Raw genomic sequence first — 13721 nt, 5'->3', positions numbered from 1 at the left:
TCTTTTGTGTTTATTGATAATGTAATAGATTTAAAAAATAACATAATTTCTGATAATATATAGGAATGACCTATCCTTTTTGAGTTTCTCAACCTTCACAAAAGTATAAAAAGTTATTTAACAACATACTTTTAAGTCCTGTTACTGAGAAATATTTTCCAAGATTGCAGCTTGCAATAGGGCATAAACTGAGGGTAATTTAGAGGCGGTTTGGGAATACTACTAATTGAAGGATTGGAACCAGCTGTGAGAATTATATGGGAAATTGTCTTTCCTTCCTGCAGTATTTTAGACCTATAACTTTACATTTTTGGAGGAAGATTTTAAACATTTAATAATGATTTATTTTGAAGCTTACCTAAAGTTTATTAGAACATTAAGAAGTATTCAGGCTTAATACTATGCATTTATTTTTTTTTTTGCTTATGTGGTTTTTATCTATAAAAATTCTTTTTTAGCTTTGGTAAAATACACGTAAAATTTATAATCTTAACCATTTTAATTTTTATTTATTTAAAAATTATTAAACTTTATTAAGTTTTTAATTTAATTCCAGTATAGTTAACATACAGTGCTATATATACATATACTATATAGTGACTTAGCGATTCTATACATTACTCAGTGCGCATCACAAGTATACTCTTTAATCCCCATCACCTGTTTCACCCATTCACCACCCACCCCCCATATCCCGGTCTTAACCATCTTTAAATGTACAGGTCAATAGTGTTACATTGTTGTATATTCAGTCTCTAGAGCTTTTTTTTATCTTGTACAGAAACTATACCCATTAAGCAATAATTCCCCAGTTTCCCTTCTCTCCCAACTTTGGCAACCACTATTTTACTTTCTATGAATTTGACTATTCTAGATACCTCATAGGAATTGTACAGTATTTTTCTTTTTCTGACTTGTTTCATTTAGCATAATGCCCTCCAAGTTCATCCATGTTGCATGTGTCAGAATTTCCTTCCTTTTAAAGAATGAAACACATATACATATATACACCACATTTTGTTTATTCATTTATCTGCTGATGGACACTTAGGTTGTTCCTATCTTTTGGCTGTTGTCTTGCTGCTATGAACATGGGTGTACAAATGTCTCTTGGAGATCCTGCTTTCAGTTCTTTTGGGTATATACACAAAAGTGGAATTGCTGAATCATATTTTAAATTTTTTGAGGAACTACCATACTGTTTTCCATAGTAGCTACCCCATTTCTGTCCAGGAATGTATAAGGATTCCATTTTTTGTATATCCTTGTCAACATTTCTTTCTTCGTCTTCTTTTTTTTAGTAATAGCCATCCTGTTACTGGTATGTCAGTGTGGTTTTGATTTTCATTTCCCTGATGATTACTAATGTTGAGTATCTTCATGTCCTTGTTGTTCATCTGTATTTCTTCTTTGAAGAAATATTTAGGTCCTGTGCCAATTTTTGAATCGGGGTTTTTTTTTTTTCCTTGCTGTTGAATTGTAGGAGTTTTGTGGTTTTGGATATTAACCCCTTATCACATATATGATTTGCAGACATTTTCTCCCATTCTAGAGGTTGCCTCTTCACTGTGTTGATTATGTCTTTTGATGCACAGAATAACGTGGTGATTTTTTGAAAACTCAAATCTTATCAAATTACATGGCTCAGAGCTTAAATTTCAGATTCTTGACATTGTATACAGTTTGGCTCCTAACCCTCTGGGTTAAAAAAAATTTTTTTTTGATACATATATACACACAACACACAGCCTTTCCCTTTTCCTGCCCAGCAATTTAAACTCTCTCCAGGCAAAAATATTTGCAGTTCAATAAGTGTCAGGATTTATCTTATTCTCTCCTGGATGCCTTCCACATTCACCTGGGGAACCTCTGTTTTTCCAAAGGCGTCTCAAGTATCTCTTCTGTAAAGCCTTTTCTAATCACCCTCTACTTCCCCAGGCAGAATGGAATGGAGCACTGAACCCCATGTGTTCTTCTGTCCTAGCATCTGAAACATGTTGTATTGCCTATTTGTTTACCTGTCAGTTTTGCTTTATTGGATTGACAGTCCTTGTGAGCAGGGTCTTTGTTGTTAGTCTTTTTATCTTTAACTGTAGGCTCTGGTGTATTTTATATAGCTGCCTACTCAATAAATGTTTTTTAAGGGAATGTGTGTTGATGAGTAATTTATTAAGTTAGTCTGTTGGATCTCCAGAGTTATACTAAAATAGACTCTAATTTTGGTTTTCTGTAATACCAAATGGGCAACTATTTACAAAATGGTTTCTGGGAGAACGTAGCATCCTTTGCAAGTTCCTGGGTCCTCATTCTCTCTACACAATTCATAGCCACTTTGTGACAGATCTTTGTTACTGGGTAGACTTTTGATTAGGGCTTACAGTGCCATACATATATAACTTTTTAAACTTATGGCAACTTTATCCCAGAAGGGTTATTTCTGATTTGCAAGTCTTTTGAAAACACTTTAAGGGTATATGTAAGATGGAACTTCTCATGTTATTCCAGATCTATTTGCTATCCTTGTTATTGAGGGCAAACCAAAGAGCCTGGGAAATAATCCTTTGGGTTGGCATTTAAGACCAAACCAAAACAAAAGCTGGTATCTTTCTTCCTCTTCCATTAAGACTAGCTGTTGTTATGAATTCTTATAATAAATGACTTCATTGAAGTCTTGCAGCTTATGATGTCCCCTGGCATGAAAATCTTGAAGATATTTTACTGTTACAGCAAATTTCACACTTAAGCCATATCCCAAAAAGTCATTAGGAAAAGTTCTGGAAAAAGAACAGTCACCATCAAGTGATATGCTACTAAAAGATGGATTGCTGGGGGTGCCTGGGTGGTGCACTCGTTAGGCGTCTGCCTTTAGCTCAGGGCGTGGTCCCGGCGTTCTGGGATCGATCCCCGCATCAGGCTCCTCTGCTGGGAGCCTGCTTCTTCCTCTCCCGCTCCCCTTGCTTGTGTTCCCTCTCTCGCTGGCTGTCTCTCTCTCTGTTACCAAAAAAAAAAAAAAAAAAAAAAAAAAGATGGATTGCTACTATTTTAGATGATTTAGTTGTGCCTGTTATATGGGCCTTTTATGAGTTATGTCCTACATGGTTTCCAGTAAAACTTTGATTTTAAATGTAAACAACATTTATTTAAACATTTAATTCACTCCTAATGTAAATACTAAATTGTTCTGTGTTCTTGTAAGTTTTTACTTTAAATGCCAGAGATTGTCTATATATAGGCACATTGTACATTGAATTCAATGAAATAATTTTCATCCTTCCTCTTAGTGACAGTGTTTCTGTTTCCTGAGTGATGAAAAAGTAATTAGTTATGAAATGAGACACTGACTATAATAGAATCTTCTCTAAGTGAAACATTTGAACTGTTCTCCTGTTTTTTGTAAGAGTACTTAGCACTTATACATGAGTTTTTATTGCTTAAAAATGTTGTCAACTGCAAAGGGAGCAGTGGCTTACATAATTTAGTATACGGGTAGTCCAGAATTCATTTGTTTGACTTTTAAATTATTTTGGAATCAAAGTATGTGCAGCCCTTTTCCAAAGCATAGTAAACCATACTGTAACGTCTTGTATTGAAATAAATTGTAAACTCTCCAGCAGTTCTTTAAGTTACTGTGAGGTTAGACCTATTCAGTGTCTTCTCATTTCCTAATCTTCTTCACTGCACTGTGCTGGTAGTGGGCTGCAGTAATCTCTGAGATGCAGACAGTCTAAAACAAAACTGCCTTTAATTCTCTATACTTGCAACTTTTTTTTTTTTTTAAAAGTAATCTCTACACCCAACATGAGCTGGAACTCATGTCTTCAAGATTAAGAGTCGCATGCTCTACTGACTGAGCCAGCCAGGCACCCTTATGCTTGCGACTTTAAATTTACTTTTTGTCTGGGATATAATCATTTGATTCTTAAAGGTTTTTACTTTTTGAAAACCTCAGTTATCCTTACTGTCACTTAATGGGGCTGATCTGATGGATAGCACCTGCTCTCCATTCTGGACATAAACATTAATGTTTGAAAGTAAATTAAAAAGTATAATCTAATGTGATCTACAAGGTAGACATGAGGCCATTAATTAATTCCAAAAGACTTTTGTGTTTGTCTGCCATACACCATCTGTTTTATGGATTGGGGATCCAGAGATAATAATAGATATATACAATCTTTGAGAAGTGTGCATCTTGCAATTTGGTTATGGAGTGTTAGGGAAAGAAACAGGTCAAAAATTACCATGGATTTTGATAAATTCTGTGATTGATATAAGGAGAGGTTGTCTCCTTATCTGAGACATGAGTGCATAGAAGGGTCATCTAACCCAGAGTTTGAAATGTTGAGAAATGCTTCTAGGAGCAGGTCACATCTGAATTGAGTCTTAAAGGATGAGTAGGAATTAGCCAGTTAAGGACAAAGAGAAGCCTGGAAATAGACTAAGATGATATGACTGGAGCGAAAGGAGGTAAGCCTTAGAATGAATCGTGGCTGTCATTTATTGAGCACCTACTTTGTGCTGAATGCTGCATTATAAGGCTTAAATCACTTACCTCGCAGTAACGTAAAGGGCAGGTGCTATTATCCTCAGTATACAAATGAGGAAATAAAGTTGTAACTCTCCTGGAGTTATGACAGGGTTATTGAGTGGCAGGGCTAGATTAAAAAACCTAGTTTTTCTTGGGGCATCTGGCTGGCTCAGTCAGAGCACACGACTCTTGATCTTGGGGTTGTGAGTTCAAAACCAATGTTGGGTGTAGAGCTTACTTAAACAATTAAATAAATAAAAGAAAATGTTAAAAAGAATGTTAAACCTTATTAAAAAAATACAAGTAAAAACCCTAGCTTTTCTGGCTTCTTGTCTAAGCTGCTTCCTCCCAGGAAAGAACCATTTTATGAAGGAGGAAATAGTAAAGTAGTTGCTATGCTGTTGAAAGGTCAGTGTGCAGGTTAAGTTCTGAAAAGTATCCAGGGGCATTTATAGTGAGTTGTTTGTTTATTCAGGAGGTATTTACTGAGAGTCTCTTAAGTGCCAAGAACTGTGCTGGGCATTAGGAAGGACACATGCCAGAGTGGTAGAGGTAAAAGGGCGAAAGGAAGCAGAGACACTTGAATGAAAACTTGTGTGAAGAAGCTTGATTGGAAAGGAAAAGGTAATGGTATAGCAGTAAACGTAGGGGAAATAGCTGTGTGTGTATGTGTGTCTAATGTGGGAAGTACTTTAATTGTTTATGTGCCGAGGTGAAAGAGCCATAGCAGGGGAAAAGTTTATGATGAAATAAAGCTAGTGATTGATTGATTCATCAAGGGTGCTAAAGAATGATGGGAGACAGGGACCAAAGTCTGTTCGATTGCACGTATCTAATCAAGTAGATTGCAGGATGATCCTCACATAAATTTGTAATGGCCCTAGAATTTTAGTATGATTACCCGGCTCTTGGATAATGGAAACTTGAGTGAACAATAAAAGTTTATATTCAAATGATCACTATGATTCCTTATGTCTGATTTATGCATCCATCTTTTCTCTCCTCGATTATCCTGCCCACACTCCTGTCTATCATAGCATTTCTTATATTGTGTTAGAGTGATTGATCTCCCCCTCCTTGACCACATGCTTCTTGGAAGGGGGAATGGTAGAGGCAATGTCTGATGCTACCCAGCATCTGGAATAATCTCACTTCAATAAATGTGTATTGAATTAATGAATCATTGTATGACTCAGTTCCTCATTTATGCCATTTTTGAGCAGCAGTGTTTTGTTTTTTAAACTTTTAAGGGTTAACAGGTATATATCTATCCTGTAGAGATTTTATTTTATTTTATGTAGTTAAGCACTTTAAGTTATCCCCAATTTTCAGTGAAAAGAGGACTTTAAATACTTGGATGCTGGGAGGGCTTATGGTTCCATACAACCTAAAGGCTTAGGCTTATCTTTTTTGAGATTTGAGGTAAATTCATTATCAGCTCAACAATTGTAGTCTATCTAGAAGTACAGAAATAAGATACTCTAGCAAATTTTATTTCCTGTTTTTTTAAGCTTTGTGTAAAAGGTTAGTGATGCAATTTTTTAAAAATTGTATTTCCTGTGAATGTGGCATGTAGTCCCATTCCCCCCCACCCATATGTTGGATACTCATTGATGTCATGGAATTTTCTTTTTTCAGAATCCTGTCCAAAAGATCCCTGACTCGCATGAAATAACTCTAAAGCATGGCACTAAAACAGTAAGTTTAAAAAATTTGATTCTTTCCTCTTAACAAGGCTCTCACGGAAAAGTAAACCAATGATACATTTGTATTAAGGGTAATTGTACAATCAACTGATAACACAGAAGCTATAGGCATTAAAGAAAAAGAAAGATTACATTTCTATTCAATCAAAATAACTGTTGCGTTTCATTTAAAATAGCAACATTTATTGTTATTGTTGGCTTTAAAACCTTGTTCTTTGATAGAGGAACATTACAAGTGAAAAAAAGAAATGAAACTAAAATATAGTTTTCCTTTTTATGGTGTGGGAAAATTTCTCATTACCCTTAGCTTTATTTCTAAATCAGTAAAAGGCCTGAGTTTATTTTTTAGATGAACATTGAGATAAGAAATGAACATAAAATAGTTACTGTATTGCTCTAAGATTATTATTACTTAGACTTACAGATTCTATTTTTCTATTGTTATATTTATGTTAAAGATTAATAATATAGAATTTTGTGTTACAACATGAAATCATTTTATTGTAAAGCCATTAAAAAAGTGGTAGTTGAATGAATGAAACCTCATGAATGAAAGAATAAAATTATCTTGCTTTCTCTTTTCAATCAAACTACCTTTTCTAGATGTCTGACATGTAAAGAAGTAGGAAAATACATCCCATAATGAGGGAAACATCAATCAGTAGAAATAGACGAGAAATGATGCAAATGATAGAATTAAGAGAAAGATGACATTCTTCTTGCCAATTTTTTTGTTTTTGAAAATACCATTTTCATAAAAATATTTAATAAGTATAGTGGGTTTATTGTTTTAAATGAAGTGAGCAATAAATATTTTAAAATGTCTTAGTTTGAACTTTTACTGTGATAAATACTGTACTATAACTCACATAAATAAATGCTTTCTGGGGTCCTCAATAGAAAGAGTGTAAAGTGGCTTGAAACCTATGTATCTGAGAACTGGTGCTTTAGGAAACTGTTTCTATCTGATTTGTGATCTTATATCTGCTTTTTATAAATCAGACTTCTGGTATTTTTATTCTGAGATTGTGACAGAATTTTACTAATTTTTGCGTTTTTAAGTAAATTAGGAAAGAAATTGTAGAATGTTCGTACTTAAACAGAAGCTTCCCTATCATTTTAGTTGAGATTTTTACAACTGAGAGTGTTCATGAGTTTTACATGTTTTATTTAAATATTTCTATTTTTAAATTGAATTTTATCTTTTAAAGAATTATAATTAAAAATATAGTGCCCACTTGTTTTGCACATTTAAAAAATCAATTAGAGTTCCTTTTTTTTTAAAAAAGGTTTTATTTAATTATTAGAGAGAGAGAGCGTGCACACATGGGGGGGAGGGGAAGAGGGAGAGGGAGAAACAGAATCCCTGCTGAGTGGGGAACCTGCTGCAGTGCTGGATCCTACCAAGATCATCCCGAGAGGGGCGCCTGGGTGGCACAGCGGTTAAGCGTCTGCCTTCGGCTCAGGGCGTGATCCCGGCGTTATGGGATCGAGCCCCACATCAGGCTCTTCCTCTATGAGCCTGCTTCTTCCTCTCCCACTCCCCCTGCTTGTGTTCCCTCTCTCGCTGGCTGTCTCTATCTCTGTCGAATAAATAAATTAAAAAATCTTAAAAAAAAAAAAATTAAAAAAAAAAAAAAGATCATCCCGAGATAATCCTGAGATCATCCCAAGAAGATCTCTGCTAAAGGCCTACCAATGACTCCCTGGAAGTTGAAAGCTGCTAGTTCCAAAGAGCCCTTTCCCCTTCCCCAAGGAGGACTCAAGGAAGATGCCTACGGCTAGTCTTCAGTTCTCCTATCCTGACTGTAGGGCTCTGCCCCTGCTGCTCTATGCTGGCAATCGCAGGGAGGGAGTAGAGCTTACACCCTTGAGGGGAGGACAGGCATGGAATAGACAAACCACACATGAATTTGCAGTTTCAAATTGTATTGTGATGGAATGGACACTGGTGCAGTTAGTCATATCAGGAGGAGGACACTTCTTTAACTGTAACAGGAGGGTAGAAGGATAGAGTGGGCAAGTTTGTTGTTGGTAGTAGCAGAAGTCACTTCCTAGACTTCAAAAACTACTGTTTATTTTTACTTTTCATTGTTTTAGGTTTTAAGACATGTCATTGTTCAGGCATAAAAAATGACTTAGTTCTCATTTGTATGCTTGAACACATTTAGAGTAGTACGTATATAATTTAAACACATAAGTCATTAGTTATATGTAATTAATATATATTATATTTATGTAATATATTTTACATATTTATAATAAACATTATATTCTATTTTTTTAAATATATTCTAAAATCAGGGGCGCCTGGGTGGCACAGCGGTTAAGCGTCTGCCTTCGGCTCAGGGCGTGATCCCGGCATTATGGGATCGAGCCCCACATCAGGCTCCTCTGCTATGAGCCTGCTTCTTCCTCTCCCACTCCCTGCTTGTGTTCCCTCTCTCGCTGGCTGTCTCTGTCTCTGTCGAATAAATAATAAAAAAAAATCTTAAAAAAAAAAATATATTCTAAAATCAGTGTTTGCAGGTAGTGATTGAAATGAGTAAAATTATTTTGTAAGTATTTGGTTTTAATTACAGTAATTCTATTACATTTAATAACATTTCAAGTCTATTAGGAGAACTGATTTATCGTTGCTTCCTTTATATAAAACTTTGATCCTTTTAATACTTCATATGTGTGGTAATCTCATTAATTATTTCTAATGCACTTTTTTCCTTCTGAGAGGGCAGTAGATCCAGGGACTTCCTGCTTAAGAATAGTGAGCTACCAATTGGGCATTCACATGTGCATTGGAAGGAAAATTCATAGGGAAGGCAGATATTTTATGGAACCAATATAAAAGTGGTATTATAATGTAGTTAGTTAGTCACTTATAAATTCAGCTTTAGAAATAATTGTTTAAGGTGATTATATTTAGTCATTTAGCCATGTACACAAGAAAATAATTTCTGCTTTGTCCTACTTCATTAAATAGATTTCTTAACATTCCCTTTGGCATTTTCTCATTTTGGTAATTTTAGATTCGTGTAGTCTTCTGTTAGTGGTAGTTAAAATATCTCAAAAGGTTTTCTCAAAATTGTTCATTGAAGAAGCTGAATTATTTATGAGGCTGGGTAGATAAGTTGGGACAAGCTGGCAATTATATTAAAATATTTTTTCTTTATTTCAAAAGAGATAATAGTCAAAATAACAAAGTCAAATAATAGAGAAGAGGCTATCCAGCCGCACTTTTTAGAAGTAATAACAGCTGGTGGCCTGTACTTCCAATGCTTATAATATAGGAGGTGGGGTTAGAGAAAGGAAATGGAGGTTATTATAGACTATAAGTAGCTTTTCTCCAGTTAATTTTTTTTTTTTCTTCAAACCAGGTTTCTGCTTTGGGTCTGGATCCCTCAGGTGCCCGTTTGGTGACTGGAGGATATGATTATGATGTTAAGTTTTGGGATTTTGCTGGAATGGATGCTTCTTTTAAGGCATTTCGATCCCTTCAGCCCTGTGAATGGTATGTGTTGCACAACTTAATACCTTCATATTTGAAGCCAGAGTGCTGTATATCATTTGAATTCCATCTATAATGCTTTGTACCAAAATACACTAAGTTTATATGACCATATGTTACCTTCATTATTTGAATGAAAGAAAAATGTACCTTAAATTTCTTTCCTTCATTTTCATTAACCTAAATTTTAAAGATGTTTTCAGTCTTTTGTTGTTTTGTAAAAAAAATATTTGTATTTAGAGATTATTCCCTTGCCTACTTTATTTTAATACTCTAGTAAATACTGTGTAATGTTATGTCTATGTGTATGACGTATGTTAAGGCAATAACCAGGTGCTAGTCAGTGCTGCACTATGCAGGTATGGTCAGCTAGCATCATATCAGAAAGGGATTTACATGTTGCTACCACAAGCCGCCCTCTTATTTCTGTTTTTGACCATATCTTATCTTTTAGTATATTAGATATCAAAAACAGATTTTTATTGGTGAAACTGGGATCTTGTTAACTTGCATAATGTATGTTGGAAATGAGCTCTTACTGACTAAGTGTAGATGTTCAAGGTACGTGAATTAGCTGAAATTTCTTAGACCCAGTTTTCTACTCTTGCATGAGTGGGGCTTAAGAATTTAGTTTGCCTTTAACTTGAACTCTTGGGGGTGATGGTTTTTGCTAAACCTAATATCTATCTGTAAACTCTGGATTTTCTGTCAACTATATGGATAAGTTCCTATTTCTGGGCTATTAGCTGTTTGTTTTCAGTGAACCTTTCATGAAAGTGGTGGTTGGAGTAACTGAAAGGCTAGAGAGCTGGGATTTTTCTTAATCCTGCAGAACAGGTCATAGGAATTGTTTTTGCTTATTTGCTAATAAATGCTTAGATAATGAGTGCATGTGGCTCAGACTTGGGCCTAAGACCTCAGATTTCTCCAGCAACTACAGTTGTCTGGCAAAATAACCTAAAAATTATATCTAAACATGGCTCTGGTCAGTTTTGTACAAATCATACTGATTTGTAAATTTTGAAGTCCTAACTCATAAGCTATCTTTAGTAAAGATTTGAGAATTCCCTAAATGAACATAGCAGATCTCTGATCAATTGGAAAGGAAAAAAAATTTTTTAAAACTGGGTATCTCCAATGATGGCTATATTTCGAAAAGCTCTTATTATTTAAAATAGTAACTTGGTATCTTGAGTTAGTATGACTTTTAAAAAATGTATTTAAAATACGAGGTCATATCTTTTATTGCCATGTGATAGTCTCTTGATTAAGGATTGTGTTCCCCTTCTACTTTTACAACTGTAAACTCACTTGTTCAGGATTATTCAGTATTCTATTAGAGGTCAGCTCTGAATAGAATCATGTCTCATGAGTCTCAAGCCAGTGCTCTATTACTAAACTGTGTCATTTGCTATGCTGTTGTAATTGAAAATGCAGAAAAATCCAAGGATAAGCTTATTTTCTCTTCCATAATTAAATTATTGCATCCTGTATATGATAGTGAGCTATCAAAGTGTAGATAGGAATAAACAGAATTCTTGACAGTCTGTATAAGATTAATATAAACTCTAGTACTGCAAATATTATGTGAATGTTACTATTTTAAATCATGAGAACTGTTTAACTTTGCTGTCATTTGCCCCTAATCTCCAAGTAATGTGACTCTACATTTTATGACAATACATATTTTTTTTACTTAATGTGTATTTATGCATCCATTTCTAATTCACTTTTTACTGTGAAAAAATTCAAACATAGAGAAAAGTGGAGGGATTACTGTAATAGCCATTTACCCTTTACCTAGATTTAACAGTTACAAACATTTTTCTGTATTTGTTTCATCTCATTTTTGTGATTTCTGAAGTATATTTAAAAGTAAAGACATACATAACTTTCATTTTGAAATAATTCAGCATGAATCTGTAAAAAATATAGACATTTCCCTATATATATATGTAGAGAGAGAGCTCCAATTATCCTACAAAATTACTTAGAATTTCTTAATATTTCTAATAATCATTCCATATTTAAATTTCCCCAGTTTGCTCTCAAATTGTGTTTAAATGCTGGTTTGTCAAACGTGGATCCAGTCAAGTAATACATATCACATTTATTGTGAACCTCTCATACATATCTTTTAATCTGGAAGAGGATCTCCTTCCAAACCATTTTCTTTCTCATGATTTTATTAAACAGATAGGTCAGTTGTGCTTCATAAAGTTCTTTCTCCCTGAATTTTCTAATTGCTTCTTTATGGTATGATTCAATTTATTTCTTTGTCTCCAGTGTTTCCTATAGAAAATCCAAAGGCTTGATCGTAATCTCCACTGTATCACATCAAGTGGCATGTATTGTCTAGTTGTTGCTATTTGTGACTCTCAATTAAAACTGATCTCTGGATTAAGTTGGTGATATCTGATTCTTCCATTGTAAAGTTAATATTATATTATATGTTTGAGATAGGCAAGAACTTTGTGGGGAGATAGTTGGTGGCGTGGAAATATCTAGATTCTCATCATCGCTTCACTTAATAAGCTTAGCGTCCATTGATTATTCAGACCTGAATCAGTTCTCTCATTGAGGGTTGTAAGTTGGTGATATTCTTGATTTTCTAAATTCCATTATTTCATCTACATTTATTTGTTGATGTACTTCTAAGAGAATTTTTCAATATTAACCTATGTTATTTGGTTACCCTAAAATACAGTCCTACTGTGAAGGCAGGATAAATACTTTTCTTTAACTACCTGTTTTTAGTTCAGGGGTAGGTGGTGATAAATGAGTTGTTGCTGTTATTGGTGGTGGTGTTTTTTTCTTTTTCCTTTTTGAACGGCTGTATTTATGACTTTAAAATTTTCGTGTGTTCCAGTCAGTTGTAGTCATTATTCTTTTTGATGTTTAAATTGTCCCAGATTTGGCCAGGGGAGTCCCTGATTGCTGTGTAGTTTTGACATGTACTCATTAGACTTTAAAAACGTACTTATTTTCTGGCATAACATGATGTAAGCCTCCTGGTACATTCCTTTCCAGGTCCTACAATCAGCATTTCCCTGTGGAGATCTTTTTTTTTTTTTTAAGTGGGAATGGTATTTAGAGACCAAATCTGAATGTTATACCTGCTCATTAATAGTGGGATAGCATTCCTTCTTGACCTTTTCAGTGGAAAGTTTAGAAAATACAGATGTGTGTGTGTGTGTATGTATTTAAGTGACTGATCATATTGATATTTCCATTTCAAAATTTTAGTAAACTTTAACTTCAGAATATTTTTTAATTTACAGAAAAGCTGCAAAGATCATCCAGAGTTCAGGCATACCCCTAACTCAGTTTCCTCTGTTGTTAACATCTTACATTACCGTGGTACATTTATGACAAATAAACCAACGTTGGTACATTACTATGAACCAAACTCCAAACTGTATTGCATTTCACTGTTTTTTCCACTAATATGCCTTCCAAGATACACCTTACATTTAGTCTTCATGTCTGTTTAGTCTTCTCTGGTTTATGATGCTTTCTCAGTCTTCACTTGTTTTTCCTGACCATGACAGTTTTGAGGGGTCCTGTTAGGTATTTTGTAGAATGTTTCTTGATTTGTTTTTGTTTGTTTGTTTGTTTTTTTTTTTAAGATTATTTATTTATGTATTTGAAAGAGAGAGACAGCCAGCAAGAGAGGGAACACAAGCAAGGGGAGTGGGAGAGGAAGAAGCAGGCTCCCAGTGTAGGAGCCTGATGTGGGGCTCGATCCCAGGACCCCGGGATCACGCCCTGAGCCGAAGGCAGACGCTTAACGACTGAGCCACCCAGGCACCCCTCTTGATTTGTTTTTTTATGATGGTTTCCTCTGGTTAGACTGGGACTCTGGGTCTTGGGGATGAATATTACAGAGGTGAAGTGCCCTTCTGATCTCATAGCAGGGGTACATGCTATCATGTTTTTAAGATTTCTCTACTATAAAGTTACTTTTTCCTCCCCTTTCCGT

At 34.7% G+C, this 13721-nt stretch overlaps 1 protein-coding gene across 2 annotated transcripts in view; it reads left to right on the top strand.

The window, feature by feature from the left end:
• Nucleotides 1–13721, top strand: part of WDR70 (WD repeat domain 70) — a 303131-nt gene that overhangs the window by 51735 nt on the left and 237675 nt on the right. For both annotated transcript variants that reach the window (XM_034656990.1, XM_034656991.1), the window contains exons 6-7: nucleotides 6167–6226; nucleotides 9609–9742. In XM_034656990.1, coding sequence (XP_034512881.1) covers nucleotides 6167–6226; nucleotides 9609–9742 — 194 coding nt within the window. The remainder of the gene's footprint in view (nucleotides 1–6166; nucleotides 6227–9608; nucleotides 9743–13721) is intronic.

The sequence above is a fragment of the Ailuropoda melanoleuca genome, chromosome 3 (genome assembly GCF_002007445.2).
Source record: "Ailuropoda melanoleuca isolate Jingjing chromosome 3, ASM200744v2, whole genome shotgun sequence".
Taxonomy (NCBI): domain Eukaryota; kingdom Metazoa; phylum Chordata; class Mammalia; order Carnivora; family Ursidae; genus Ailuropoda; species Ailuropoda melanoleuca.
The sequence above is the reverse complement of the archived record's forward strand: the minus strand, read 5'-3'. Positions and strand labels throughout refer to the sequence as shown.